Genomic DNA, 27,780 nt, shown 5'->3' on the forward strand with positions numbered 1-27,780 from the left:
ATGGCCGTGCTGCCTTCATCTATTAAAGTAGAACCAGAGGTTCAGCATAGTGCAGAGGATTCTGGGAGTTTACCTGGTTTCTCTTTGCTGAAACCTTCGCCATCATCCTCCTCACAGACTGGTCCCTCAGTCCCATGATGGCTGCCCTCACAGTGAATCATTCCCTCCATGTCGTCCACTTTAGGAACTGAAGGCAGAGAAACCTGAGCAACCAGACCCCTCCAGGATAGAGGTGGTCTCATTGACAGAGGAAGACCTCCCCACTGTCGAGACCCCCAACACTCTGAACGTCAGCCCCCTGGGCAGCTTCACCGCTGACCCCCAGTCTGACAACACCTCTACCAAACCTGAAGAAGCCCAAGCTCCAGCTGCACCCAGTCCCACCATGCCAGTCACCAAGGTGCAGCCGTTTCTACCAGGTGAGGCCTGAGATGTGGAGGTGGTGGAACAGAGGTGGAGTCACAGTGAGATCAACAGGCTTTGTTATGGAGATAGTGGAGCCACATCTGTCCCAGACTGAGTGATGAGTCACAGCCCTCACCTCTTTGTTCTATAGTCCTCTTCACTTTCCTCAATCAACTACACACTTCTTCCACTCAGCTCTGCAGTGGCTCCGAACACAGAGTTATAGTTACCTGTGAGCAGTGAAGTAGAGCTGCATGACAGCACCTGAGTGTGGGTTTGATCTTTTGCTTCGTTAAGAGATAAGAGTTATGTTACTAAGTTTTGTTGTGATAAAATCTCATGAACAGACTCATCAGTCACACCAACACAATCTGCACTTCATCCAGATGTGGATATGTAGATGTTGACGAACTGTTTGTCTGGACAGAGGACGACCAGGAGAAAAGCTGGAAGGACAGACTGCTGGCCCATCGCCTCGAGCTGCTCATCGCTTCAGGCGTGGTGGTGGTGGTGACTCTCGCTCTCGGCATCGGCCTCGGAGGTGAGGACCTCAGTGTTGTGTGAACTTTGTCTGTTAAGCAATAATGGAGCCGCTGTAGCATGTGCTACCTTTGCTCAATCAATATTTGATGCAGTCCTTACCTGTTATACAATTTAGGCCCTGCCCACACACAGCCATCTTTACTTTGGGCTTGGTTTGGACTTTTTTGGCCTTAGTCTTTGGGGGGTGAAACATATGATCAGCTGTGATGAGATCAGGTCTTGGTCTTGGTTGTCACTGGTCTGGTCTGTTGTGGACTCTAGTATCACTGTCTTTACAGCGAACACTGTGTGTAAAACGTGGTGGATACTGGACATAACTCCGGCTCTATGAGTACATGCTCCACCCTCTAACAGGTTTCCAATTGGTTAACACCAAAGCTGAAGGTCTTGAGGGAGTCATGTGCTCCCAGCTGGACCCTGAAGCTCAGCACCTGACTGGGCGAGACAGAAAAACAAAAGTCAGCCTGGTCCCACAGCTCAGGCTCCACCTGCATGAGGTTCCCAAAGACACACACTAATGCACCTGGTGATGACGCTGCCTCCTACACAGTCACCTCCTACTGCCGCAGCAGAGGTGCAGTTTTAATCGACACCACCTCTAGACTCCAGCAGCTTGGAGGTTGGTCCTGTGAGACCATCTGACACAGGTCCCACTGAGGAAGAAGACAACCAGAAACAGGCCTCACCCTGCAGAGCCCTCACAGGAAGTACTTAACCAGTGAATGGCAGCTGGCCATGAAGTGGCCCCAACCATCAGCTCCAGCTGTTGAAGCTGCAACTAACACTGCAGTACAGCCTCTATCAACCAACCCCTGCAGAAACTGAAGTCACACTGCAGGAGGCGTGAAGGTGGGTCGACGGCCCTGCTCTCAATCTGGTCACCAAACACACACCAGCCTGTCCCATAAGCCCTGGAGGTGGAGTGGGCCCAGGCGTTCTGGACCCTGGAGATCACCATACCTAGCAAGTCCTCTGTCAGTCTCTCCCTCAACCACCAGACCATGAGGCGCCGCCCCAGGACCAGGCATGAGACACTGTGTTATGAGTCTGGAATAGCACAAGGCACCAAGGTGACAGGACAAGCAGTTAGCTGGTTAATTTACAGTGACCTCTGCAGGATCAGGGTTTTAAATCTGACACAACTGGTGTGGAACAGAAACAGAAACAGAAACCTTCCTCAACTTACAGTGAAGCTGGTGAGCCTGCTGGGCTGGGAACCAGTGGCATAGTGGGAAAATACCAGACAGTGACTCAGTGAAGCTTTACCAGTGAAAACAGTCCCCAGTGTGCATGTGAGGTCAACCTGAGCTGATACAGTCATGGAAAAAATTATTAGACCACCCTTGTTTTCTTCAATTTCTTGTTCATTTTAATGCCTGGTATCACTAAAGGTATATTACCTGAAGAATACAATGAACATGACTAAAATGCAGCTAATTACAAAATACTTTATGTCCTATTGGAAATGCTTAAGGTGAATTGTATTCCCAGGGTATATAAAAGGCCATTTCATGTCATCAGCAGCATTGCACATGCAAAGGCCTGGAGTGGTTTCCTGCTTACATTCAAGCTGTGGCACAACTCAGAAGTTGTCAGCTCTCACATAATGCCTAAAACAAAAGAATTATGTGAAGCCACAAAGGCAGCCATCTTGGCACTGCTGGAAATTGGCATGAGTGAGAGACAGGTAGCCAAAAAACTGAAGATCTCTAAGACAGCCGTTCATTACACCAAGAAAAAACAAGCTGAACATGGAACTACCAAATTGCTAGCTGGTCGAAGCAGGAAACGTCTTTCTACCCCACAAGATGACTGTGCACTCATCCGTTCCTGTGTCAGGAATCGTCGTCAGACCTCCAGGGACCTTAAAAATGAGTGGGCACTGCCAAGACATGTGACTTGTTCGGCAAGGACAGTTCAAAACCGACTTCTTGAAGCTGGTCTGAAGTCACACAGGGCACGGAAGAAGCCCTACATCAACGAAAGGCAGCGGAAGGCCCGGTTACTCTTTGCTAGGGATCACAAGGATTGGACCAGTGATGACTGGGCTAAGGTTCTCTTCAGTGATGAATCCAATTTTGAATTGATGCCCACTCCAGCCATCTTACTGGTTAGGAGGAAGCCTGGAGAAGCCTACAAACCAGACTGTCTTGCCCCTACAGTAAAACATGGGGGTGGATCAGTGATGATCTGGGGTTGTTTCAGTATGGCTGGCACAGGGCGAATGCAATTGTGTGAAGGGCGAATGAACCAGGTCATGTACAGGGCTACTCTTGAAAACAGTCTTCTTCCATCAGCTGGAAAACTCTTTCCTGCCTCGAACGACTGGATTTTCCAACAACACAATGCCCCTTGCCACACGGCAAGGTCAGTTAAAGCCTGGCTGGAGAACCAGAACATTCGAACCATGCCTTGGCCTGCTCAATCACCAGATCTGAATCCAATGGAAAACCTGTGGAAAATCATCAAACTCAAAATGGAGAACCACAAGCCCAAAAACAAAGCAAATTTGTTTGAATTTGTGCAACAGGAATGGGCTGCTGTGACAGCAGAACAATGTCAGAAGCTGGTGGAGAGCATGCCAAGACGCATGGCTGCAGTCATCAAAAACAGTGGTTATGCAATCAAGTACTAACTGCTGTGTGTATCATGTGACTAAAAGAGGCAGAAAAGAAAACATAGAATGCCTAAAAGCACTGTTTTTGGTAGTACAATGCCATAGCTATTGATGCTAGAACTTAAGTGATTTTGGTTATTATCAAGAAAACATGGGAAATGGCTAGATATCAGCTCTTAAATTAAACTCTTATGAGCTATTTTTGTTGTTATCATTATATTTGTCCAAACAAATGTACCTTTAGTTGTACCAGGCATTAAAATGAACAAGAAATTGAAGAAAACAAGGGTGGTCTAATAATTTTTTCCATGACTGTATTTAATGTCTTCTTTGATCATCTCATGGTAGGATGAGGCGTAACACTGTAACGCTGGGTGGTGCCACTGGATGGTGCCAAAGTAAAATCCTTCACACTGCTATCTGTGTTGTTAATATTTAGACTTATGAGCTGACCACACTGTTGGTTCCAGTAAACTGACAACAGATTTTATCACACCTGTTGTCAGGGTAACTGGATGTTCACACCAAATATGGTTGACAGTACAGGAAGCTGTAGGTGCTTCAGTGCTGTTGTTGGGTTAGGGTTAGGGTTAGGGTTAGGGTTAGTTGGTCGCAGGACCTTCCTGTTTTACAGTCCATCAGTTCAAAGACATCATCACTGTGTGTGTGTGTGTGTGTGTGTGTGTGTGTGTGTGTGTGTGTGTGTGTGTGAGTGTGTGTGTGTGTGTGTGAGTGTGTGTGTGTGTGTGTGTGTGTGTGTGTGTGTGTGTGTGTGTGTGTGTGTGTGTGTGTGAGTGTGTGTGTGTGTGTGTGTGTGTGTGTGTGTGTGTGTGTGTGTGTACAGTGGGTCTGAGTTGTGTGGGGAAGTTTCGTTGTGGCTCATCTTCTCAGTGCATCAGCTCCTCGGCTCAGTGTGATGGACAGGTGCAGTGTAACAATGGAGAGGACGAGCTCGGCTGTGGTGAGAGACACACACACACACACACACACACACACACACACACACACACACACACACACACACACACACACACACACAGGACTAGATCTGTGTGACAGATGACTGGATCTTCTTTTAGTTTGTAAATCAGTGAGTGATTTAACTGTGGCAAACATCTACCAGAATACACCTTTATCTTCCTGAACTAATTCTTTAGTAATAATATTACTACTACTACTACTACTAACAATAATAATACTACTAATAATAACAATAATAGCCTAATAAAGTTTATTTGTATGGCATCTTTCAAAAGCAATGTTGCAAAGTGATTCATACATAAAGAAATAAAACAGAGATGAAAATAATCAGTAAAATCAAATGTTGGAAAGAGCTTCACAGAATAGAGCAGCAAATAAAAACATTACAGTTATTCAAATTCTGACTGGAAATAAACTTTAACTTTACTGTCTGTGATAAACCCACATTTATTTAAGAGCTGCACCATGAACATAAGATCAACTGAGATATTAAAGGGAATCAGACCAGATTTCAGCTGCTCTGAGACATAAAGATGGAAACTGTCTGAGGTCACAGTGTCTTTAAATGTTCACACTTGAACCAGTCAAGTGGAGAGGAAGAGGAAGAGGAAGAGGAAGAGGAGAAGGAGAAGGAGAAGGAGAAGGAGCTCAAACTTTATCTTAGGAAAAAGATGTAACTGCAGTCCATATGTCTCTGTCTCTCTCTGTCTCTGCCTCTCTGTCTGTCTCTCAGTGCGTCTCAGTGGGAGGAGCTCTGTGCTTCAGGTCCAGAAAGGTGGAGTGTGGAGGACAGTCTGCTCGGAGGACTGGAACAACTGGCTGGGAGTCTCTGCCTGCAAACAGCTGGGATATTCCAGGTGTTGAGTCAGATATCTTCCTCTTTACTCTTGAGCAGTATCTGTATGTAATGATGTAATGATGTAGTGATGCAGTGATGCAGTGATGCTGGTAGATTTGCCCCCTCTCTCGGTCTGGAACAGAACAGAATAGCCTGAGCTGCACCTTGAGATGAACATTAATTCACCTGTCTATCATTCTCCCTGCATGTTATTCAATATTTACATTTAGGCAACAACAGGATTTTCTCTGCTGCCACCCTCAGGCCAAACATTAATTCTTTGTCCCTTGACAAGTGCTGATCTGAGAACAGACACATGTTCTGTCCATTGTTGAAATCCAGGTGTTTCTGGTGGTTTCTGGTGTGTACCTCCAGAAGACCTGTAGTCCATCGGTCAGTGGGCTGCTACGACAAGAAGACTTTGGTTGTTCTTTCAGTAAAGTTTGAGTCTTTTCAGGCACTGGGAGGTTATTTTACCTCAGTATGTACCAGGTGTGGACCTGGTGTGGTTGTTCCCTGTCACCAATCCTGTTTGTGATTTTCATAGACAGGATTTCAAGGTGTCACACAGCAAAAGTGAAAGTGAGTGAAATTGTCACTAAACACACAACAAGTAGCTCAACTGAATAAAGTTGTCAGCTCACGTGTGGGTGGAGCCTGTGTGTTTAAACACGTTGGGGATAGCCAACGGTTTAACAAGAGGGACTCAAACACAGAAACTCAGATTACAACACACACACAAGGGGGTGTGATTTCATTCTACACTCAGGACACCGTCACTCCACAATATCTTTGCATAGGAAATAGTTGTGTTCTGCTGTTTATAAGTCTGTTTAAAGTCTTTGTGTGTTGTTGTGTGCCTGTCAGGTACGTGGAGTCTTTCTTCATCTCTCTGGCCTCCATCGAGCAGAACCTTCAGCACAACCTGGTGTCCATCAACCTGAGCCAGCCCCAGATCATCAAGCTGCAGAACACCACCACCTTCAGGTACATCAGCACCTCAACACTGAAGAAGTATGAACTGTGCTGTGTGTCTGTGTAGGAGACATGTGATGTGTTGATTAGCTGAAGAACCCCACGCTCCGCTGGGCTGGGCTGACTGGGTTCAGACTGGGGACGAGCACAAGGACGGTGCTGCTCTCACTGTCAGAGCTCTGTGGTGGGATGAAGATCCAGAAGTCTTTCTGATATCTCACTAGTCTTTATTCATCCACTGTGATTGTGGAGCTTGAATATTGTTCCCTTTGTACAAAATTAAAATAGCAATTTTCTCAGTTAGAATGAAGCAAATCTGTTAGCTTAGCTCCCAGTCTGTAGCCCATGTAGCGTAGATGTAAGACTGTATCTTCCTCTAGTGACCTGATTCCACTGTTGCTAAGTTCCTGTGTGTTGACCTCCTCCTCCTCCTCCTCCTCCTCCTCCTCCTTCATCACAGTAAGACTGAGTGCAGCTCGGGGAAGGTGACCACTCTGAAATGTCTGGGTGAGGAAACTTACTGCAGACTGACTGAGCTTTGTTCTGGTCAAGGCTCTTTAACATGGAGTCAGTTTCCTGTACTGGACTGTCATGTTTGTGTTGCATGGTATGCATGTGTGTGTTTCTTCTGTGTGTGTCTGTATTTGTACTTCACTTTAATGAGAATACCTAATAGCATCATTCATGGTGTTCATGTTGAACCTTTTGTAACTTTAAAGCAAACAGCCAGAGTTTCATGTAGTTACATAACTGATATGGAACTACAGAAATGAACATTTTTTTTACAGGATCAGAGGAAATTAAATGATGAGAAAAAAAGATTGAAAATGAAAAATGCCTGTTGGGGGTTGTTCACAGATGAAAAGAAACATTTCTAACCAAAAGAAGGAACAGTGTGTTACATAACTTTCTACCACACATTGTTGTGTTTACGGTGAATGTGGAAATTTATAGTATAGAAACATGAATGCTTTTTCTGAGATTTAGACTTGGGTAGAGGTTCAGCCTCTTGTGGCCAAAACGAGTATTAAAAAAACAAACACTTATTTTTTGAAAAGAATTTCACCTTTTTTAATCACGTGAACCAAGTGAAAACAATTTGGGTCTTCTTTCAAATTTTTTATTTTTAAGACCTCACTTGCCTCTCAGGTCTACTTTTCATAAATGAAAAAAAACAAAAACTTAGAAAAATTATCTTGACCAAAAAAAATTTCATGTCACCTCTCAGGGCGTCCGTAGAAACCAGTGTGTAAGCATGAGTGTGTTTGTGTGAATATGAGTTTGCATGTACTCAGGTTGAACTAAGATCATTTGAATCAGAATTTACAAGCTTTAAAGGGACATCCCACCAACGTTATACACTAAGATCAGATCAGATGATCTTTGCAGATTGAATTTATTTCTGTTGGCGTTATGAGATCTGTAACTTGTGGCACTGGTCACATGTCTGTCTCTAGAGTGTGGCTCCAGGCCTCAGTACAACACCCGTATTGTTGGAGGTAACATCTCCAGACCGGGTGAGTTCCCCTGGCAGGTGAGTCTTCACTACAGCAGTGAGCACCTGTGTGGAGGCTCCATCATAACGTCACGCTGGGTCCTCACAGCAGCGCACTGTGTGTATGGGTGAGTCCCACAATCTAATGTTAACACTCTGTTTTATATTATATCTCTCTCTCTATATGTATATTATATATGTATGTATATATGTGTGTGTGTATGTGCATATATCTGCTGATCAGCCACAACATTAAAACAGCTAACTGGTTTAATGTTGTGGCTGATCAGTCTATTAACCTCTAAGCAGGTAACTTCCTATCATGCTCTGGGGCAGGTATATAAATGCTGATCAGGCCCAGTTGATCCTTATTTGTATCGAGAGAATATCTGAGTGAGTCTGTGGAGGAGTCACTGTCAGGTCACAGTGATGCTCAACTGTCTGGTGTTTCCATAGCAACAGACACTAAAGTGACATATGCATTTAGATGTATGGGCCAGACGTCAGTGAACAGAGTCGGACATTTGTACAGAGGTGATATATGAGAGATATCTGTGACTCTGATCACTGAGTCGTCAGGTGTCATGGTGCAGCTGCAGAGACAAATCCACATGTGAGAGTTCAGGTGCAGGAACCAGAGGCTCTGGTCTACAGAGGCCTGATGAGGATGAAGATGATGTGAATCACACGCTGTGACCTTCACAGTCACCTGATCTCAGTCCAAGTGAACTATGGGAGATTTAGGAGAGATGTGTTAGACAGACTCTCCACTTCCATCATCAAATACCACATGAGCATGTTGAAGACTGGACTTCATCCTTTAAAGGAGACTGTACATTAGTGTTTGTCTGTTTGGAAGATGGGAGCAGCCATTTACCTTCCAACAGGTAAATACCAGTGAAACAATATAAAACACACTCTCACAAGTAAAAGTCCTTTATTCAAAATCCTGGTAGCAGCAAAATGTTGTGAAAGCACTCATGGTCCTGACAGTCCTGAGGTCTGAAAGAGTCCACATTCAGACTTTTCTCTCTGAAAGTTTTATGAATGAGTCTCTGACAGTTTTAATGCAGCTTTGTTTAAAAAGGAGCCACAACAACACACTGACGTCAGGTCAGCAATGTGAAAGCACTGGTTTAATTTGTGTTCTAATTAAGAAGACGATCATCACAATCATATCTTTTTCAAATTAAACACAGGGCAAGTGTAAAATATGGAGTTTTACAGTCGTACTGAGGAACAGTATATTGAGTAAATGTACTTTGTTAGTTTCTGCTGCTCTGCTCCTCTGTCACGTGTCTGAATCAAGCCTGAACATCTCTGTGCTGTTTACAGACATCACCCTATATGGTCAATGTTAAAAGATAAAATGACCTCTTCCTGTCACCGTGGTCAACTGACCCAGCTGTTGTTGAAGGTATCGGGTACGGCTGCTATGTGGTCATGTCCACAGCAGACATACACAGTTCGAGTACCTGACACCTTTAACCTGCTGGACTCTCAGGCCTCCAGCTTCTTCCTTGGTGGAACATGTGACCTGTGTTTAAATCTCCTGGTTGGCTCATTTAAATGAAGGTAAACTGCAGGTTCCCCTCACACATCCTGATGGCTCTGTTTCCTTCTCCCTGTCCCATTGGTCCTCAGGTTTGCAGACCCCTCCCTGTGGGCAGTCCATGTGGGGCTGACAGAGCAGCCGGTCCATGGGGCCCAGTCTCTGGCTGTGGAGCAGATCATATACCATGCTCGCTACCGGCCCAAAGGACTGGACTACGACGTGGCGCTGATGAAAGTGGCCACGTCTCTGGTTTTTAATGGTATGTTCAGAGGCACTCCGTCTTTTCTTGTCAGCATCCTGCTCCATGTTCATCCATTCCCAGCCACATCTGTCCAGACCTGCACCCCAGTCCTCAGACTGAGTCTGCCCTGTCCTCATCACCTTCCCTCTGCCCTTGAGCAAGGCACACACTGTCAGTCTGTCCCAGTGGAGCTGCTCAGTAGAGGGGTACAATAGTCACTCACTGCAGATTGATCACTGTTTGACAAGCTGAATGACACGTCACCATTCAGTCAATGTGTTACTGTTGTACTTCACAACATACAGGAGTAAGTGAATGCATCACTATTCAGATGCTCTTCAATATGTACAGAAGTACAAGAACGCATCACTGTTCAGACACTCCTCAGTATGTACAGAAGTGAACGCAACACTGTTCAGACACTCTTCAGTATGTACAGGAGTAAGTGAACGCAGCACTGTTCAGACGCTCCTCAGTATGTACAGGAGTAAGTGAACGCAGCACTGTTCAGACGCTCCTCAGTATGTACAGGAGTACAAGAATGCATCACTGTTCAGACGCTCCTCAGTATGTACAGAAGTACAAGAATGCATCACTGTTCAGACACTCTTCAGTATGTACAGAAGTAAGTGAACGCAGCACTGTTCAGACGCTCCTCAGTATGTACAGAAGTACAAGAATGCATCACTGTTCAGACGCTCCTCAGTATGTACAGAAGTACAAGAGTGCATCACTGTTCAGACACTCTTCAGTATGTACAGAAGTAAGTGAACGCAGCACTGTTCAGACGCTCCTCAGTATGTACAGGAGTAAGTGAACGCAGCACTGTTCAGACGCTCCTCAGTATGTACAGAAGTACAAGAGTGCATCACTGTTCAGACACTCCTCAGTATGTACAGAAGTAAGTGAACGCAGCACTGTTCAGACGCTCCTCAGTATGTACAGGAGTAAGTGAACGCAGCACTGTTCAGACGCTCCTCAGTATGTACAGGAGTAAGTGAACGCAGCACTGTTCAGACGCTCCTCAGTATGTACAGAAGTAAGTGAACGCAGCACTGTTCAGACGCTCCTCAGTATGTACAGGAGTAAGTGAACGCAGCACTGTTCAGACGCTCCTCAGTATGTACAGGAGTAAGTGAACGCAGCACTGTTCAGACGCTCCTCAGTATGTACAGGAGTAAGTGAACGCAGCACTGTTCAGACGCTCCTCAGTATGTACAGGAGTAAGTGAACGCAGCACTGTTCAGACGCTCCTCAGTATGTACAGGAGTAAGTGAACGCAGCACTGTTCAGACGCTCCTCAGTATGTACAGGAGTAAGTGAACGCAGCACTGTTCAGACGCTCCTCAGTATGTACAGGAGTAAGTGAACGCAGCACTGTTCAGACGCTCCTCAGTATGTACAGAAGTAAGTGAACGCAGCACTGTTCAGACGCTCCTCAGTATGTACAGGAGTAAGTGAACGCAGCACTGTTCAGACGCTCCTCAGTATGTACAGGAGTAAGTGAACGCAGCACTGTTCAGACGCTCCTCAGTATGTACAGGAGTAAGTGAACGCAGCACTGTTCAGACGCTCCTCAGTATGTACAGGAGTAAGTGAACGCAGCACTGTTTTGTTCACTGATTTGTTGTGACTCGTGGTCATAGGTTCCTCCTACAGCTCCACTGTCTCTGTGACTGTGTGTGTCTCTCTCTCTCTGTCTCTCTGTGACTGTCTGTGTCTGTTTCTCTCTCTGTCTCTCTCTATGTCTCTGTCTCTCTCTCTCTCTCTCTCTCTCCCTCCCTCTGTCTTGGCCTCTCTCTGTCTCTGTCTCTCTCTCTTTGTCTCTGGTCTTGGTGTGCTGATGTGGATCATGGTCTTAGTCTCAGCTCTTAGTCTTCACCATTCTCACTCCAGCAGCTTGTAGCTTGAATGGAGTCGTGTGTGTGTTGTGTGTGTGTTGTGTGTGAGTTGTGTGTACGAAGCTGCTGCTGTGTCAGTCCAGTCCACCAGTGTAGTTCTACATTATCTGTGTGACTGATGATGATGATGGTAGAAATGGGAACCACACACACACAAACACACACAGGTTGTTGTGTACAGTGTGTGTGGGACTCACTAGTCTGTCCTCTGCAGGCCTCGTGGAGCCAATCTGTCTGCCCAACCACGGTGAGGACTTTGTGGAGGGCACCATGTGCTGGATCTCTGGATGGGGGGCAACTGAGGCGGATGGTGAGTCTTCTTTGCTGGCCCCCCCCCCCCAGCTGCAGTATGATGGCTCTAATATGAAGGCGTCATCACTTCATGTGTGTGTTTCACACACCCTGACCTGGTTTCTCCAGGAGAGACCAGCGTGGTTCTGCGCTCTGCCACGGTCCCCCTCCTCTCCACTAAGACCTGCAACCAGCCTGAGGTTTACCGCGGCCTCATCTCCTCCTGGATGATCTGTGCCGGGTACCTAGAGGGCGGAGTTGACTCTTGTCAGGTACAGCAGCGTCCCCCTAAACACCTGTTAACATCCATAAAAACAGATTCAGACAGCCAGGGACTCATACGTCATACAACCTAAGGAACTAATCCTCAGCACAGAAAGTCAGAGTTAGCATTAGCACAGCCACTAACACTGTGTCAGCCACTGCCAGTTACAATCTAACATAAACAAATAAAAGATGCTGACTACACTTATTCTGATCCGTCTGCTAGTCTCTGATTCTGGTCTCAACAGACTCCTCATCTGAGTCTGGGTCTGACTGAGGACCTCCTCACAGCCTCAAAGAGCTGCTGAGTCAAGGTCAAGCTGGTCCCCAAGATGATCTGGATTTCACACAAGTCCCCCAAAGGTTGAAGATCCAGTTTTCCTCTTCTTCTCTTGAGGAGCAGAAAGATCCTGGATATATTTTATTAATTTTTTTTTTTTTTTGAAGCTTCTTATTATTAAATGAAGAACCCTGTTTTCTGAGGGGTCAGTGAGGGAGGTGTTTGAAACCTGATCCAAGATCTGAGTGGTTCTTCAGTCTGTCACACAGCCCTGCAGGTCTCCACTGGTTTGATCCTCCTCAGGTTCTGGGGACAGGGTTTCACAGATCTCAGGTTTTAGGTTTAACAGACATTGTGTTTAATGATTTCAGTGTTAGTGCAGTGACATCATTGTTACATCATTCCGTGAAATAACTGTAGCTAAAGTTTGAAGAACATCAACGTTCTTCACACAATACGTACTGCTGGTCTGGTTTTAAGATATGGACTCTCCTCAGGGGGACAGCGGGGGTCCTCTGGCCTGTGAGGACTCGTCTGTGTGGAAGCTGGTCGGGGCCACCAGCTGGGGAATCGGCTGCGCCATGAGGAACAAGCCAGGGGTCTACACCCGCATCACACAGTCCCTCAGCTGGATCCGCCAACAGCTGGAGGTCAGTGCAGGACCAGCTGGGTCCTAATCCAGGACCCGAGTCTTCAGAGGAACCCAAATAACAACCTAAAACTAAAAGTAACTGGTAACTGGTTCTGTTGGAGGTTTCTTCCTGTTAAAGGGAGTTTTTCCTCCCCCCTGTCGCCAAGTGCTGCTCTTTGTGGGAACTGTTGGGTTTTTCTCTGTAACAAAGTAAGGTCTCGACCTGACCCTGTAAAGAGCCTTGAGATAATGTAGATTATGATTTGGTGCTATACAAATAAAATTGAATTGAATTGAATTAATCCTGTGAGACTAAATCTAGACCCCGATCCTGTAAGACTAAATGTAGACCACAATCCTGTGAGACTAAATCTGAACCCTGATCCAGTGAGACTAAATGTAGACCCCGATCCTGTGAGACTTAATGTGGACCCCGATCTTGTGAGACTAAATCTGGACTCTGATCCTGTGAGACTAAATGTAGATCACGATCCTGTGAGACTTAATGTGGACCCTGATCCTGTGAGACTTAATGTAGACCCTGATCTTGTGAGACTAAATCTGGACCCCGATCCTGTTAGATGTAATGCGGACCCCAGTCCTGTGAGATTAAATGTAGACCCCAATCCTGTTAGACTTAATGTTGACCCTAATCCTTTGTGACTAAATGTAGACCCCGATCCTGTTAGACTTAATGTGGATCCTGATCCTTCGAGATTAAATGGAGACCCCGATCCTGTGAGACTAAATGTGGACCCCGATCCAGTGAGACTAAATGTAGACCCGATCCTGTGAGACTAAATGTAGACCCCAATCCTGTTAGACTTAATGTGGACCCCGATCCTGTGAGACTTAATGTGGACCAGGATCCTGCAAGACGTCATGTGGACCACGATTGTGTGAGATTAAATCCAGGATTGGGTCCGGTGAGAGTTGTAGAGCTCAATCTTGTTAGACTTGATGTGGATCCTGTGAGACAGTCCAGAGGACTCCTGGTCACAAAGACCAGACCGGCTCACAGGTAGTGGTCTGCTGCAGGTGATCTATTACCAGGATCATCAGTGAAAAACCCAACAGCCTTTTTACAGATGAGCTCAGACCTGAAGCTCCACTGTGACTCAGATCTGGACCAGAGTCTTTGTGAAACCAGCTGGTGGTTTTGTTCATGCAGGTCTGTCAGAAGACAACAACCCTGCAGGAATCATGTAGCTGCAGCAGTGGAGTAAAATATTATGGTCTGTCACCAGTCCTCCATCTCCTCTCTGATCCTGACCCTGCACTGCTCCAGCTGTTGTGACCTCACTGATTGATGACAGACCAACAGCTGGCTCTGTGCAGAGTCACCTCTGTGTTTACATGGTAACAGCTCTGAGATGCTTCACTTGACAGAATCCCGGTTCAGACTCTGGTCCTGGGTGGGTCCAGAAAACACAACCTGTCACAGACATAAATTAACACATTATTCCCTGATGATAACTTTACCAGCTGCTGATGAACACAAATCTGAGTGTTTCACTTGTCATGGACCATAGTTAAGATGCTCATGCATCATTTGACTGATAATTACAGTAAAGTCTGTTTAATTTCTGCTTTTGGAAACTCTGGAAACTCAGATCTGGTTGTGACTGTGTGATCAGAGACATGCATCATTCCTCCTCCGTGTGTTTAACTGTTAAACTCTGTGTGACGTCTTTCAGAGAGAAGAGGCTCATGTTTCTCCAACTTTGAGCTCAGACAACTGAACCACCTACAGTCACCTCTCTGGACTGTATGACATCAGAATGACTGAGCCTCTGAACCAATCAAATACTATCTGGAGCCGAGTGAAGAGGCGGAGCCGAGAGTTAGGCATCATTTATTCCAAAATAGAAAGCTCTAAGGCAAAACAGACAAGAGAAAAGTGAACAGCGCATCATAAAAAGCAAAAACAGCCACAGGTGAGGACCGAGAGCTCAGCGAGGGCCCACCCAGCCTCATCATCCTCATCATCCTCAGGCCGCCAGAAATGAACCATTTCAAGTCTCAACTTTACAAGAGGGATATAAACCAGATTACTGCAACTATTGACAGACAACTGTTACAGTACAGTACAATATTACAGATTCAAATGAGAGGCACCCAGTTTGTGCAGTCATATCAACACATGGATAAAGAGATGTCAAATCATCACCAGGTGTGTCTGTGGTGGCAGGGGGACCAACGGGGGCTGCAGGGCCCCCCCGTCCCTCTGCTCTGGTCTCTGCAGTAGCATGTTGTCTACATAAATAAAAGTTTAGTGCGTGCAAAAGTCCACTGCTTCCTGTTGATGCTGGAGCTGGACGCTGACCTCCAGCTCAGACCTTTGTGATTGTGTGATTAGCATAGTGTTCTGGATTGTGCATTTGAGAAAGTGATGCCTACACTGTTACTGTAGAACGAGTAAAAGACTAACGCATGGTATACACAATGTGGCTAAAACTTTAAAAATCATCACGTCACACAGAACCTCCACGTTCTGCAGTTTAGTGTCTTTTGACCAATTTCAACAAGGGTCAGACTCTTTTGTGCTTCTTGGCAAGAATTCTTTAGAAAAGAACAGTAAGGCCTTGTTAGTATTGAATGTTTAAAACCAATTTAAATAGCAATTTTCATTAGCATTCAATTCCTTTTTCTGTTTTTTAGAAAACTTCAAAGAGCCCTGGAAAACAGGGCAGCTAGCTTTAATTATCAATCTGTACATAAATATTCTTACAAAACAGGAGAACACAAACAAAACAAAAACACTCACTTCATATTTTTGTATAGAAAAATAAGCATCTCTCCTTTTTTTTTTCCCCCTGTCATCTCTTCACCCGCTTGACCCACAGGGGCCCGGGTGAGAGCCGTGGAGTCAGTTGTAAGAGTGCGCACAAAACACAAGCATGCAAAAAGTGAAGACAAACCCTTACACATACAACTTTAAAGTGTTGGCATCCAAAATGAGAGTTGATTGGGGACGGGACCCAGGGGCCAGGGGCCCAGAAAGAAAATGTGAAATCAGTCAACATTTATTAACGGATCAGACGAACTTGCTTTGGGTGTTTTGAACACTTGTATTTTCTTCGTTTGTTGGATTGAATCTTTTTAAATATACAAAAAGTGCACTCGCCTACGTCAACTAATCATTAAAAAACGTTTCCCAAGTGAAACTCCTGATCACACACGCAGTACACACCGCCGCTCAGCAGGTTGAGGGTTGGAAGAGTGCAGGACGTGTCCTGTTGCTTTGTGCTCTATGTAAACCTAATGTGTGTGTCTGTATTATGACTCGTGTTTGAAATGCAGATGTATCTGTAGACCTAGTGATGCTTGTCCTGTGTGTACGTGTGGGTCAGCGTGTGTCTACTGCAGTGAGTCGCTGTTGTCCAGGCCCAGCCCGGCCATGTCTGCATCCTCATCCTCGTCCCCGCTGTCCCCCGACTCGTCCTCGCTGTGGCCTCCCAGCATCACCTGCTGTACCGCCAGCGTGGCGCCATCCGACGTCAGGCTCTGCAGACCCTCCACGTTCATTGTCACCATCGTCCCTAAGAATCAGGACACGACGGGAAAGAATCACTAAGTTTAAACCACAGAAGTAGTAAGGTGCAGCCCTCCAGCCGTCATGAGGTTCGTGTAAGTGTCACTGTGTTTATTTCCTGCTTGAACCAGCTGCACAAAGAAAAAACCTACATGGCAAATTAAGAATGCTCTCCAGGATGGAGGCCAACATGGTTCCTGGTCAATGAGCCAGAGAGGACTTCAGGACCAGAGCCTCAGAGGATTCACCACCAGAGACTAACCCCTGGTAAACCTCAGAGAGACAGGGACCAGGCTGCCAGTCTCACTGAGTCCTGGACTGATGAAACTCCCTCTGTCACAATGATGAATGAGGCGAAAGAGGAGCAGCTCCTGTCCAACAGCCTGTCCCACATGGTGGTTTAGTACAGCTCCAGTGGAAATTACTCACTGGAGTTCACTGATGATGTCACAGCAGGATGAACACTGACATCTAAAGGAGCAGATTAACTAATCAACATCACTGGACATGACATCATCCATCAGGACAGTGATGTGAACATGTGGTCAGTCAGCTGATCTCAGTACAGACAGAGACCCCTTCCCCAACAGGCAGCAGGTCAGGGAGAGACCCACCAGTCTCCTGAAGTCTGTGGGTCACAGCTATCATGTTTCAGTGTAGTCATGTGACCCCTGACCTCTGGGCTCAGTGTTTAAAGGGCTGCAGCTCCTACAAGTGGACCTGCTCAGATCACAGCTGAGACCTGGAGCTTTAATGTTGTTGTTTTATCTCTGAGTGAAGGAGCTGAGGGCCAGAGCCTCAACTGCACCTTCTTTCATTACATGTCCAAACCATTCTTTACAACCATTAAACACAAACTGATACAGACTCAGAGAACACTGCATACCGTCTGGCATGGTGACATGCTGCTGGGTGCCCCCCCCAGTAGCGATTGAGTCGGGCCAGAAGCGCTGCAGCGGTCGGTTTTGAGGCGTCTTCTTCTTGGCTTTGGGCGTCTCAGACGAGCTGGCGTCCAACATGGGCTGCAGGATCCGCCTCCGTGCATTTATAAACCTGAGGAGATGAACAACCACAGGTGGTTCCTCTGTCTGATCTGTCCAGATATACCTGTGTAGTTTCTGGCAGCTGTTTACTTCCACACACTGCTCTCACTCAGCGTCACATTGATCATCCTAATGTTTCAGTCTCTACACCTTCATCAGAAATTCTAAATAATTCTGAAGACTCCAGCTCTGATGACTGCTGACTCCGGTTCTTCTGTTCATGTCATTATTTGTAGGTTCACACACTGTTTCAGATAAACTGAGTGTCTGAGTCATGTTTTTACAACTGACTGTTTGTTCATTATAAAGATCTGATCATATTTTAGACATCTTTATGATGACTGAAGATTATGTTCACTGTCTTTTCCACAGAACAGAACTGGGACTGTGCAGTTTGATGTATCAGATTGTGTCTATTTGAGCCACGAAGACACACAAACTCACCAGTTGTTGACCTGCAGAAGTGTCAGGTTTGTCTGAGTGGCGATCTGTTTCTTTTCGTCCTCTGTGGGATACGGGTGCTGCAGAGCAGAGCAAGAGGAAACACCTCAGTGATTTTAGTGGTTTTAAGTGCACACAGGTAAAGATCAGATTCACACACACTCACCCCAATGTGCTGGAAGAGCCACGAGCGCATGACATTGGTGGCGTGTTTGGGTAGAACGCCACGCTTATTCTTGGTTGAGTTGTCATCGTGATTGAAGAGATTCACGTCCTGGTGAAACTGCAGCTGGAGCTGAGCAGAGGGACAATCATTCAGCTGTGTCACCAACACACATCAGATCTGTATTTACACCCTGAGCTAATTATCACTGCAAAGCTCAGTAATAAGACACATCACTACAGTGGCTGGCCAACAGCAAGAGATGAGTATTCACAGGTGAACTACAGCTGGGTTATGATTCAGTGTGATGAGTGATTTGGCAACGTGTCTGATTTAATGTCTAATACATTCACAACTGTACAGTTCAGATCAGCTATGTGAAGGGGAAACCATGTCCTTAATTTCTGTGAAGACTCTCAGTCGTCCAGGTCATGGTCCTGCAGGACACGGTCCTGACAAGTCCAGGGGAACTGGACTCAGACACACACAGATGAGGTAATATCGTCATAGATTCAAAGTGACTGTAGCATCAGCAGTCTGTCATCTGAACTTTCAGGACCTTGTGTACAACAGTTGATGATTTGGGAGTAAATCTTGTCATGAACCCATGAAAGACTTCACTAGCTTTATCCTACAAGCTAATGTCTGCTAACGTCTGCTGACATCTGCTAACTGAGCAGTTAGAATACAGGCTGGAGGTAACAAAGAACTCAGATGAGGTACAGGTGAAAGAGGACCACTCAGATGCCTGTGCTCCAGGCTCTGATTAAAGATTTCAGACTCAGATTTGTGTAGTGCCATAAACTCTTCAAGACAGTGTAGACTCTATTCAGAGCGACACACAACTTGTTCAACAATAGATTAGTTAAAAGCTTCTGTGGCTTTATTTTCTCATTTGCTCTGGTACCAAAGTGTAGTTTCCACACACACACACACACACACACACACACACACACACACACACACGGTCGTACAGCACCTTCACTGTTACAGGTCATCACTGCTGATGAGAGGAGTTAAGGATTCAATCAGTTCATCTTTAACACCATCAATGGCATTCATACATTGAATGGGGGGGAGGGGGGGTCCACTATGCAGCCAACAGGTTCAGAACCTTCTTATTATGAGCCGACAGGTGATCCACTGCAGAGATGGCGAGGACCATTTCAAGCACAAACTTTATGCTTCAGCTGCAAACCTTTTCATCATTTGTTTTTGGAATTAATCTTGGGGTGTCAGCATTAACGTGTTAATCGCGATGAGATTAAGGATTGAGCATAACACGTTTTTTTTTTTTTTTTAATCATCTGAATCACGTGGCACCCTTGTTGTCAAGCTGCCACAGACACTTCCTACAAAGATTATACATGGCAGAGCAAGATACTTTGTGGCAAGTCATGTCTATGGGAGCAAAAGGGGGATGGTTCAGGTCTGCATAAAGGGGGGTGTTGGGAGACCTAAAGTGTTTAAATCCAACGCCTGAGTCATCGTTGGTGAAGACTGAATGAGTTGGAAATTAAAAATATCACTTACCCAGAGCGCGAATCAAATAAATCTAAAAGGCAAGTTCATAAAGTAACTTTCTTTGCATTCATTTTATTCCCAAACAAGATACACTGGTAAGAATTGCTTTACAATGTTAATGCGGACTTAAAAACAGAATTTTAAATTGTGATAAAACGTGATTAATCGCAATTAAGACAAAATGAATCATCTGACAGCCCTAATTTAAAATTCTAAATAAACTCTCCAATCATGTTTTATGATCTGGGTCATGTCCATCTCCTGCAGAATGTCTACAACCTGTTTATGAACCACTGATTTAGACTGCTCAAAGAAAGAAGTCTTACCTGATTGTTTTGGACGCGTATTGTCCCAGGAGAGAGAGCCTGCGTTACCACCTGGCCCTGAGGAGTGACGACTGTAACAGGCTGGTACACTGTGCCACCTGAAATTCACACACACACACACACACACACACACACACACACACACACACACACACACACACACACACACACACACACACACACACACAATGATGTATGCCGAGCTGAGTGCAGGCTGCTGTGATCAAAGTTTCCCACTGGTACATGACAATATCTCAGCTGCAGTTACAACAGTACAGTACCTGAGGGAGGGGTTGTATGCCATGATGACATACCTGCGACCACCTGGGTGGGGTTGACAGCCGTCACGGTAACGTTCCCCTGCTGCAGGGCTGAAGCTGGCACCACGATTTGACCTTGGGGACTGATGGTCCCTGAGATAGAACTGGGGTTCTACATAACAGAGCATGGTCACACATGATTCAGTGATATATGAACTGATTTCTGTTGAAGGCTTTGAGCCTGCTGTTTAAACCACACTGATTTTAGGGTTAGGGTTACTGATAAGTGTCAGTGTCTAACAGATGCAGCTAGATGCAACTGGTGGTTTCATGTCTCACACACATCAGTGATAGGTGGTGATACAGTCCACAGCATACCTGGGTCTTGGTGGGTGAGAAGCTCTGGGCCTGGCCTTGTCCTGGGGAGTATGGGCTGCCTGGCTCCCCACTCAGCAGGGTCTCACTGTTCATCTTAGTCTTGAGGCAGGCAATGTAGCGGCTGCAGAAGTCCTTGCACAGGTCACTCACCTTCTCCAGCTCCAGCAGGTGGATCCTCAGCACCTGAATGGCTTTCACCATCTGGAGGTCAGAGGCAGAGAAAACACAGCTGTCTAAAGGGAACTGAGCTTCCTGTGTCCTCTGAAGTGTCTGGTGTTCAGGATTTAGACACTTCACCTAGAAAATCAGTCTCACTTTGTGTCTTACTTCATTTCATTTTTTCCTCTTCCATGTGCTGTTGCTGACATGTGGGTCTAATTTTTTCCACCTTCAGTACCAGGGCCAAACAGCCTCTAGCACTGAAGGTGTAAGGACCCTATTATAATAACTGTTAAACAGTTTTAATAAAAAATGGATTTTGGGGGCTAAAGGTGGTTGAAAAGTGCTTGACAGTGCCCCCTACAAATTTCAATGAGCCAGTCCTCACAGTACATTTCACTCACATGTCTGAAATGTGGAGGGAACATGTAGCATCACAAGATGTACCTAAAAGCCTTTTGAAGCCATATCCTAAACCCAACAGGAAGTCAGACATTTTGAATTTAATGTGCAATGGCAACATGGGGAATTTCAATGTTTCACCATGAAACAGGAAGTTGATGTAACTCAAAAATACATCATCCAAAGATCCCCAAACTTCACATAATTGATAAAAGCCGACATGCTAATATTCAATTAAAGTCACAGTGCCACCTGCTGTGAACAGGAAATATGATGTTTTAAACTTTGATGTGATGATCACCACATCCACCTCAAACATGGTCAGAAAATCATTAAGACCCTGATGACGCTTTATTGTGAAAATTGTTTTGAGTTTTCGTAAAACGGCATTGCCCTGGCGACTTGGTGAATTTTCAATGTTTCGCCATGAATGATGAAGTTGTTGTTGAGGTGCCGAGTTTTAACTCAAAAACCTGGCACAATGGCTCAGCAGTGCCTTCTACAGGAAGTAGTCCTCATGGTACGTTGCACCTGTGTGAGATCTGGTAATGTATTAACAAGCAACATCCCAAACCTGCACGAAAGCTGCTTGCAGGGGAAACCTCTTATAGTGATCACAGTCACACTGACCAACCTCCTGTATCAAAAATCTCAGGACAGCATCGTTCCTATACAAATGTTGTTTAAATCATTCACTCAGTCATCAAGATATCTGCTGACACTATTCACTTTGGCTCTTTTCATACATGATAACACATGAAAACTAGAATTACTTATAGACTTATTTATAATTAAATATGAACCATCTCTGTGAAATTTTGTTATAATTGCTGTGTAAGTCTTGAGTAATGGCTAAAAAGTGTTTTGTGAGGTCACAGTGACCTTGACCTTTGACCACCAAAGTCTAATCAGTTCATCACTGAGACCAAGTGAACGTTTGTGCCAAATTTGAAGAAGTTCCGTCGCGGAACATGAGAATGGGACACGTGAATGGGACAGAGGGACAGATGACCCAGAAACCATACGCCCCTGGCCCTGACTGTCGCTGGTGTGGAGACATACAAATGTCAAACTGTTGTCGTCTATTACTGCAGCTGTCACACTGAGACGCTACAAACTTATTTGCATGAGGTTTGTGGAGACACAGTGTAACGACTGGTAATGACCGTCCCTGCCCACACAAGTTGAGTGTGTGTGTGTCTTTTCAGACTTTTACAGTGTAATCATTGTTCCTCTCTCACAGCAGCAGGTGTGTTACCTGAGTGCAGTGTGATGTTTCACTCTGACTGTTCAGACAGGGCTGGGAGCAGCAGACGACCAGGAAGCAGTTTATTTTATCTTTAAATCCTAACCCTAACCCTAACCCAAGTAACTAGAGAAGCTGTCCGTAAAGCAAAATAAAGGAAAAGAAAAACTTAACTACTTACAGTGATCAGTTTGACCCAGACAGATGTGATCACTGTTATTAGGGCCTAGGAATCTACTGATCTGTAGAGATCATTATTACGCACAAAAACTCACAAAACTTTCACCTGTGTTCAAACTCACAAGTTTTTCAATTTGATATCGTGATCTGACATGGACATGACACAGCAACAATGACTTTTAGTCTTTCTGGGGGGCTCAAGAACTCATGAAACTTGAAGTGGTGTGACTCCATATCTGATATGGGTGTTTTGCAGGGGTGTGCAGTGGTCAAACAGCCCCTGTGGTATGTTTCACCCAGGCGTATGAAAACTGGTATGTGTATCATATTTAGGTCAACAAACTTCCCAGCTTTGATAAGAGTTCTGTCCTCACTTTGTTTCTATAACTCCCTGTACATTTAGGTGAGTGTTATTTTCATTGATTATTCTTGAAACTTTACTGAACAACTTCAAAATATAAAGGATAGATCAGACAAATTATCAGCTGAGGGTCACAGGCGACACAGAGTGCCCTTCCCCTTAAGGGGTCTGAGGGCAGGTTCAGCTACAGCACAATGCCCCATGTTGTATCAGTGACCACAGAGTCATGTTCACCAGCCCCATCATTCTCAGAGGGAACTGTACTGTAATTAACTGGTAAGAAACAGCAGTGGACAGGGCTGTAGGTCACAATGCTGCTGAGGTCAAAGGTCACACACTGTATTACTTTGTGAAATACCTCATGTCCATGTCTTGGTTTTCTGTTTCAGTCATCTGTTTGTGTTTCCAGCCTCCCAGAAATGTTCAGACATGAACAGGAGAGGAGGGTCAGAAACTTCCACCAGTCAAATCTAATTCTGTCAACCAGGCTTGACTCAAACTGCTTTAAAACCTGCATCAAATTGAATGTCTGTGTGCAGACAAACATGTCTATGTTTATTTTATAGTGTAGTGATTTCTCCAGATGTCGACAAGCATCTCAAACAGCTGTTCTGCTCTTTAGAACAGGCCTGTTTATGGTGCCAACTACAACCAAATGTCTGTAAATATAGAGTTCACTGTTGAAATAGTGAAAACACCAAAATGCTTGAGGGGAAATAAAAGTTAAAACCCCTGATGTTCAGAGGTTTCTCACCAAGTTGTCGAGTTCAAGGTCCTCACTGAAGAAGGGTTTTCCCTCTTTCTCTTGACTGCGAACAAAGTTCTCAATGTCCACGTCAAAGCTGGCAGAGGTGATGCATTCAGAGCTCAGGGTGGACTGCTCACACTTCTCAAACAGCAGGGCCAACAGAGGGAACAGGGGATGTCTGTGAAAGGTATGACCCCCCCCACACACACACAAAACAGGACAAGTTACTCATCAGCTCAAGTGAAGTGAAGACAAACTGCTACACAGGATCACAGGATTACAGTAATATGACTGTACAGCGATCAGCCCAGCACACACACATACATACTATCCAATAAATTAGCTTGTTGTCAGAGTGAGTGACTCATCTATAGGCCCAGTGATAAAAACAGTTTCATTAGTTGACACAAGAAAAAAATCAGTAGGTATTAACACACTCTCAGAGAGCAATATGAAAGTCACATGAACAAGGGGAGGACTTCCTGGATATCATGTGAGCTTTCCTTCAGGCCTATCTGAACATGGTGGAGTTCAAACAGGGGAAGAGAAGAACACAGACTTCAGAGTAGAGGGTGCTGTTCTGGTTCTCTCTCCCTCTCTAACAGACACACTTAGAATCAGGGCTACCGATATATGGAGGCTTTGTCGGCGTCCATGGGTGTCTGTGGTTCGGTCTGTGCCGGGCTGGGTGGCTCTGCCAACGTCCCCTCAGTAAACTTCTGCTCCGAATCACTGTCTACCTTTACAACACCTTGCATCTGCAGGAAAAGACAATACAAAAATGTAAGAAAAGAAAGTAATAAGAGACAGAAACAAACAGAAGAGGTGAAGAGAAAGGCAAAGAAGGAAAGACATAAAAACATCATGTGAACACCAACAGTAACTGGAGGGCAAAGCTGAACAGAGCCTTGCTTCAGTATGAAACCTTAGAGTCATGAGGATGTGGTCTGAAAACACATCAAGAAACAGTTTCCAGGCAAATTAAGATGACTTTAATCATTTGTTTATTGTGATCATCAAAACAACACAAAGTATGTTATAGTGTCAGGAGTTATGTGCTGAGAGACCTGGTTTTTGAGAGAATTTATTCTTGTGGTTGCATTGAAAAGTGTCATAGTGCTTTATACAAATCTGATGAAAAGATACACTAAATATCCATCTGTATTCTTTGTTACAGTCTCAGTGTTCACCTAACCACTGCCATATGCTGTCACATCAGACTGTAATTTCAAATGTACTTAAAAACTGTGACTGTATCCTCTGCAAAGCTTCACTTGAGGAATGTTCTTCTCCATTTCTTTCACACATTTTCACACTGTGCCTGCCTACTAGCCGCCCAGGATCCCTTCCAGGAGTATAAATCCCATCCCCAGCCATGTGCCTAAGACCAACAATGACTTAGATTGAGCTCAAACGGGCTAAAAATAATCACTTGCTTGGGGTGTAAAATTTGTTATTTGTCATGGATTATTCTCAGCTCCTGACACCCCCAAATTTGGCACATGAATAAAGATGTTTTGTAAGCACTTTACATGAGAACAGATACAGAAATACTAGGTATAAATAGGGCTTTATGTTGCAACAGTGCCTCTTATACCGTGATTTATTTGAGGTGGCCTGCCACAGACACACAAGCACACCACCAACAAATTACTAAAACTGAGGTAATAGCATTAACATTAGTTGTGTTCTAGTGTTAAATCAATTAAGTGTTTCCCTTTGTTTGGTTATCCAGGCAGACTTATCACCACTAAAAATAACTGAAGGATCCATAGACAAAGAGTACAAGATATAGCCTGACGTATTTACATGTTGTCATTACAGATTGTGTCCTTTTTCTGTGTTATGTTTGATTATCTTTGGCAAACAAGCAAAAACAGTGCAGCCAGTTGGAGCAGACTGTGTCGGCTTCAAGGCCCCAGAACAAGTTTGTCCCTGTCACCCACCTGCTGCTCTCCCTTTGGATACTTGTCTATGGAAACCGACTGGGCTGCCATCACGTTCACTGCAGATGCTGCAAACACTGGTGCATTATAGAGAGCGGGGACAGGTGGCCAACCTACACAGTGCATATAGGTTCAGTTAGACTACCTGCCAGTGTAGGCACAAAAGCATCCTGATGTCAGAATGTAAACTTTGTAAACTGGGCAGGTATAGTTAAGGGAGAACAAGCAAACTTAATTTCACACTACAATGCTGACTAATGTAAAATAACGTTGGATAAGAATTACAAACTTTTAATCTTATGTTAAAATATTTACCGAAAAATAAGAAAACACATAGAAGTAATGAAACAATAAAAGAAATTCATGGAAACTTCGAATCTTAATGTTCTGTGCTGATACATTAAACACATCTGTGCAAAATAATGTCTGTATGCCTGTAAAGGCTCTCAGAAAAAAAAGAAAAAAAGAAACGGACTAACATTTATGAAGGAATGCCTTACTAACGTATTTCTGTATTTCTTCTCAATATACAAACACATTTCTGTCCACACCACTCTCCTAAAATAAAAGGGAATTTATAGACCCTGAGGTGCGTTGTTACAATAGTTGTGAACATATGTTGACGATGTCCTGTAACTGATATTAACACACCCACCACGATGAACTTAGCCTTTAGCCTAGTGTTAGCTGCTCGACACCATTTGTGGCGGCAAGGGGAAATTAAAAAGACCCTTTGGGCTAACATAATCCAGCTACCCTCTAACTAGGGTAACGATGGTGTTATTCGCAGACAAAGCAGCTCTGTTGCTGTACGCTTTGTTTTTTCACAATATAGGGTTAGCTAGTCTGTAACGCCAACACCAGAGTAGCTTTAGCTTGCGAACCCTATCGAAGGTTAACCCAAAAATGCAAGCATCTGGCCGCGCTACAGCATACGTTAGCATGGTAGCTAACTGTTAACTTAAAAGTGTTTCTCATGCTGGTACGGTGCACCCAAAATGCAAAGCGCCATATTTAGCAAGGGGAATCACTGCCAAAAACACCAAGCTAAACTAGCTAGCCAGGTACAAAAAAGGACCCCGCTGCGGATTGATACGATGCGAGCCGTTTGCCCAAATAAGACAGCATTGGTCGCTTTACCGCTTTGAATTAACATTGTAAATGAATATGCATTTATTGTCAGCTGTGTGCAGTAATTCGACTGCAATAATATTAAGAAGCACTGTCTGCACACCAGGCTAGCCCAGTTGATCCTCAAATCCTTCCCACATCAGTCAATCAATCAAGCGGGGACAGCTGCCCTAACCGTCCCCTCCCCTCCGCGGTAACGATACTACTGTCGGGCCTCGTTTCTAGCTCTCTCGCCCTTTGCTTTTCCACAATCCTCCTCTGCCCCCAAAACGCCGACATATTTTTTTTTACACCCCCCCCCCCCCCCCTTGTATACAGTTTTTTTTAATTCTTCCCGGAGCTCTGCCGCTTCTGTTTCCCTTCCAAAAACACACTCCGCAGCACTGACTAGGTCCGCGCTCCTCGCCCCGGGGCATTTTTGCGTGCGGCCCAGATTGTTTGATTGATAGGGAACGGAAAAAGAGCGATTTTGAGTGACAGCTTACCTGAGTGCCAATCTTCGTCACACTGACAAGCGGCTGCAGCAATCGGGACCCGCAGTTGTGGCGTTGCGTCATCGCGTAAGGGCACGCAGGGGCGCTCGGCTCATGAATATTTATAAGGTGGGCGGAGATATGACGTCCTGCTGCCTGCCAGTCCCTCTGCACCCTGCTGGGGTTTTTGCTTGCAAACGCTGTTCTCTGCCCTCATTTACACAATAGGTTCTCTATGTATATCTCCAGCTCTACACTCCTTCATGCGTATTCTCTCATCATCTGCACAACAGCACACAAAAATAACAACAGATGCTGATTGTTTACTTGTGCAGGAAGGCATACAGGCAGGATAATTAGGACACTGTGTGCCAGGCTAGGGGAGTCAAAATTGTAATCATTACAGTAGAAATACAGATATACCACTTGCACACTCAGCTCTATTCA

At 45.0% G+C, this 27,780-nt stretch overlaps 2 protein-coding genes across 5 annotated transcripts; one reads left to right on the forward strand and one right to left on the reverse strand.

Annotated features, from left to right (window-relative positions):
* Nucleotides 1-15,388, forward strand: tmprss3a (transmembrane serine protease 3a). The gene is made up of 13 exons (XM_071475138.1): nucleotides 1-39; nucleotides 185-419; nucleotides 833-946; nucleotides 1,858-2,018; nucleotides 4,304-4,526; nucleotides 5,280-5,403; nucleotides 6,252-6,371; nucleotides 7,788-7,982; nucleotides 9,499-9,668; nucleotides 11,766-11,861; nucleotides 11,972-12,114; nucleotides 12,884-13,036; nucleotides 14,715-15,388. The coding sequence occupies exons 1-13, from the start codon at nucleotides 1-3 to the stop codon at nucleotides 14,757-14,759; spliced, it is 1,818 nt and encodes a 605-aa protein (XP_071331239.1). The 3' UTR covers nucleotides 14,760-15,388.
* pknox1.1 (pbx/knotted 1 homeobox 1.1) lies at nucleotides 14,857-27,475 on the reverse strand. Of its 4 annotated transcripts, none has more exons than XM_071485315.1 (11): nucleotides 27,346-27,475; nucleotides 25,730-25,842; nucleotides 24,411-24,541; nucleotides 23,790-23,961; nucleotides 20,688-20,888; nucleotides 20,364-20,481; nucleotides 20,050-20,147; nucleotides 18,203-18,331; nucleotides 18,040-18,116; nucleotides 17,439-17,605; nucleotides 14,857-16,559 (listed from the first exon to the last, which is right to left on the reverse strand). In XM_071485315.1, exons 2-11 carry the CDS (start codon nucleotides 25,778-25,780, stop codon nucleotides 16,378-16,380), a joined length of 1,326 nt encoding a protein of 441 aa, XP_071341416.1. In that variant the 5' UTR covers nucleotides 25,781-25,842; nucleotides 27,346-27,475; the 3' UTR covers nucleotides 14,857-16,377. The 4 variants fall into 4 exon arrangements, with proteins under 4 accessions (XP_071341416.1, XP_071341384.1, XP_071341395.1 ...); XM_071485283.1 differs by having other exon boundaries at nucleotides 20,331-20,481; XM_071485294.1 differs by lacking the exon at nucleotides 27,346-27,475 and adding an exon at nucleotides 26,964-27,116 and having other exon boundaries at nucleotides 20,331-20,481.
* Nucleotides 27,476-27,780: the final 305 nt, after the last annotated feature.

The sequence above is a fragment of the Trachinotus anak genome, unplaced genomic scaffold, assembly GCF_046630095.1.
Source record: "Trachinotus anak isolate AG129_WGS33_773 ecotype Australia unplaced genomic scaffold, CSIRO_AGI_Tana_v1 ptg000001l, whole genome shotgun sequence".
NCBI classification, from domain to species: Eukaryota; Metazoa; Chordata; class Actinopteri; order Carangiformes; family Carangidae; genus Trachinotus; species Trachinotus anak.

Excerpts from the sequence above, each read along its gene's own strand:
- tmprss3a (XM_071475138.1), top strand. The coding sequence starts at position 1 with ATGGCCGTGCTGCCTTCATCTATTAAAGTAGAACCAGAG. Across the intron at positions 2,019-4,303 it reads GAATAGCACAAGGCACCAAG|GTGTGTGTGTGTGTGTGTGT; the intron begins GTGACAGGACAA and ends GTGTGAGTGTGT. Across the intron at positions 6,372-7,787 it reads CAGAACACCACCACCTTCAG|TGTGGCACTGGTCACATGTC; the intron begins GTACATCAGCAC and ends AGATCTGTAACT.
- pknox1.1 (XM_071485283.1), bottom strand. The coding sequence starts at position 25,780 with ATGGCAGCCCAGTCGGTTTCCATAGACAAGTATCCAAAGGGAGAGCAG. Across the intron at positions 20,148-20,330 it reads GCATACAACCCCTCCCTCAG|GTGGCACAGTGTACCAGCCT; the intron begins GTACTGTACTGT and ends TGTGAATTTCAG. Across the intron at positions 17,606-18,039 it reads CTTCTGCAGGTCAACAACTG|GTTTATAAATGCACGGAGGC; the intron begins GTGAGTTTGTGT and ends TCATCTCCTCAG.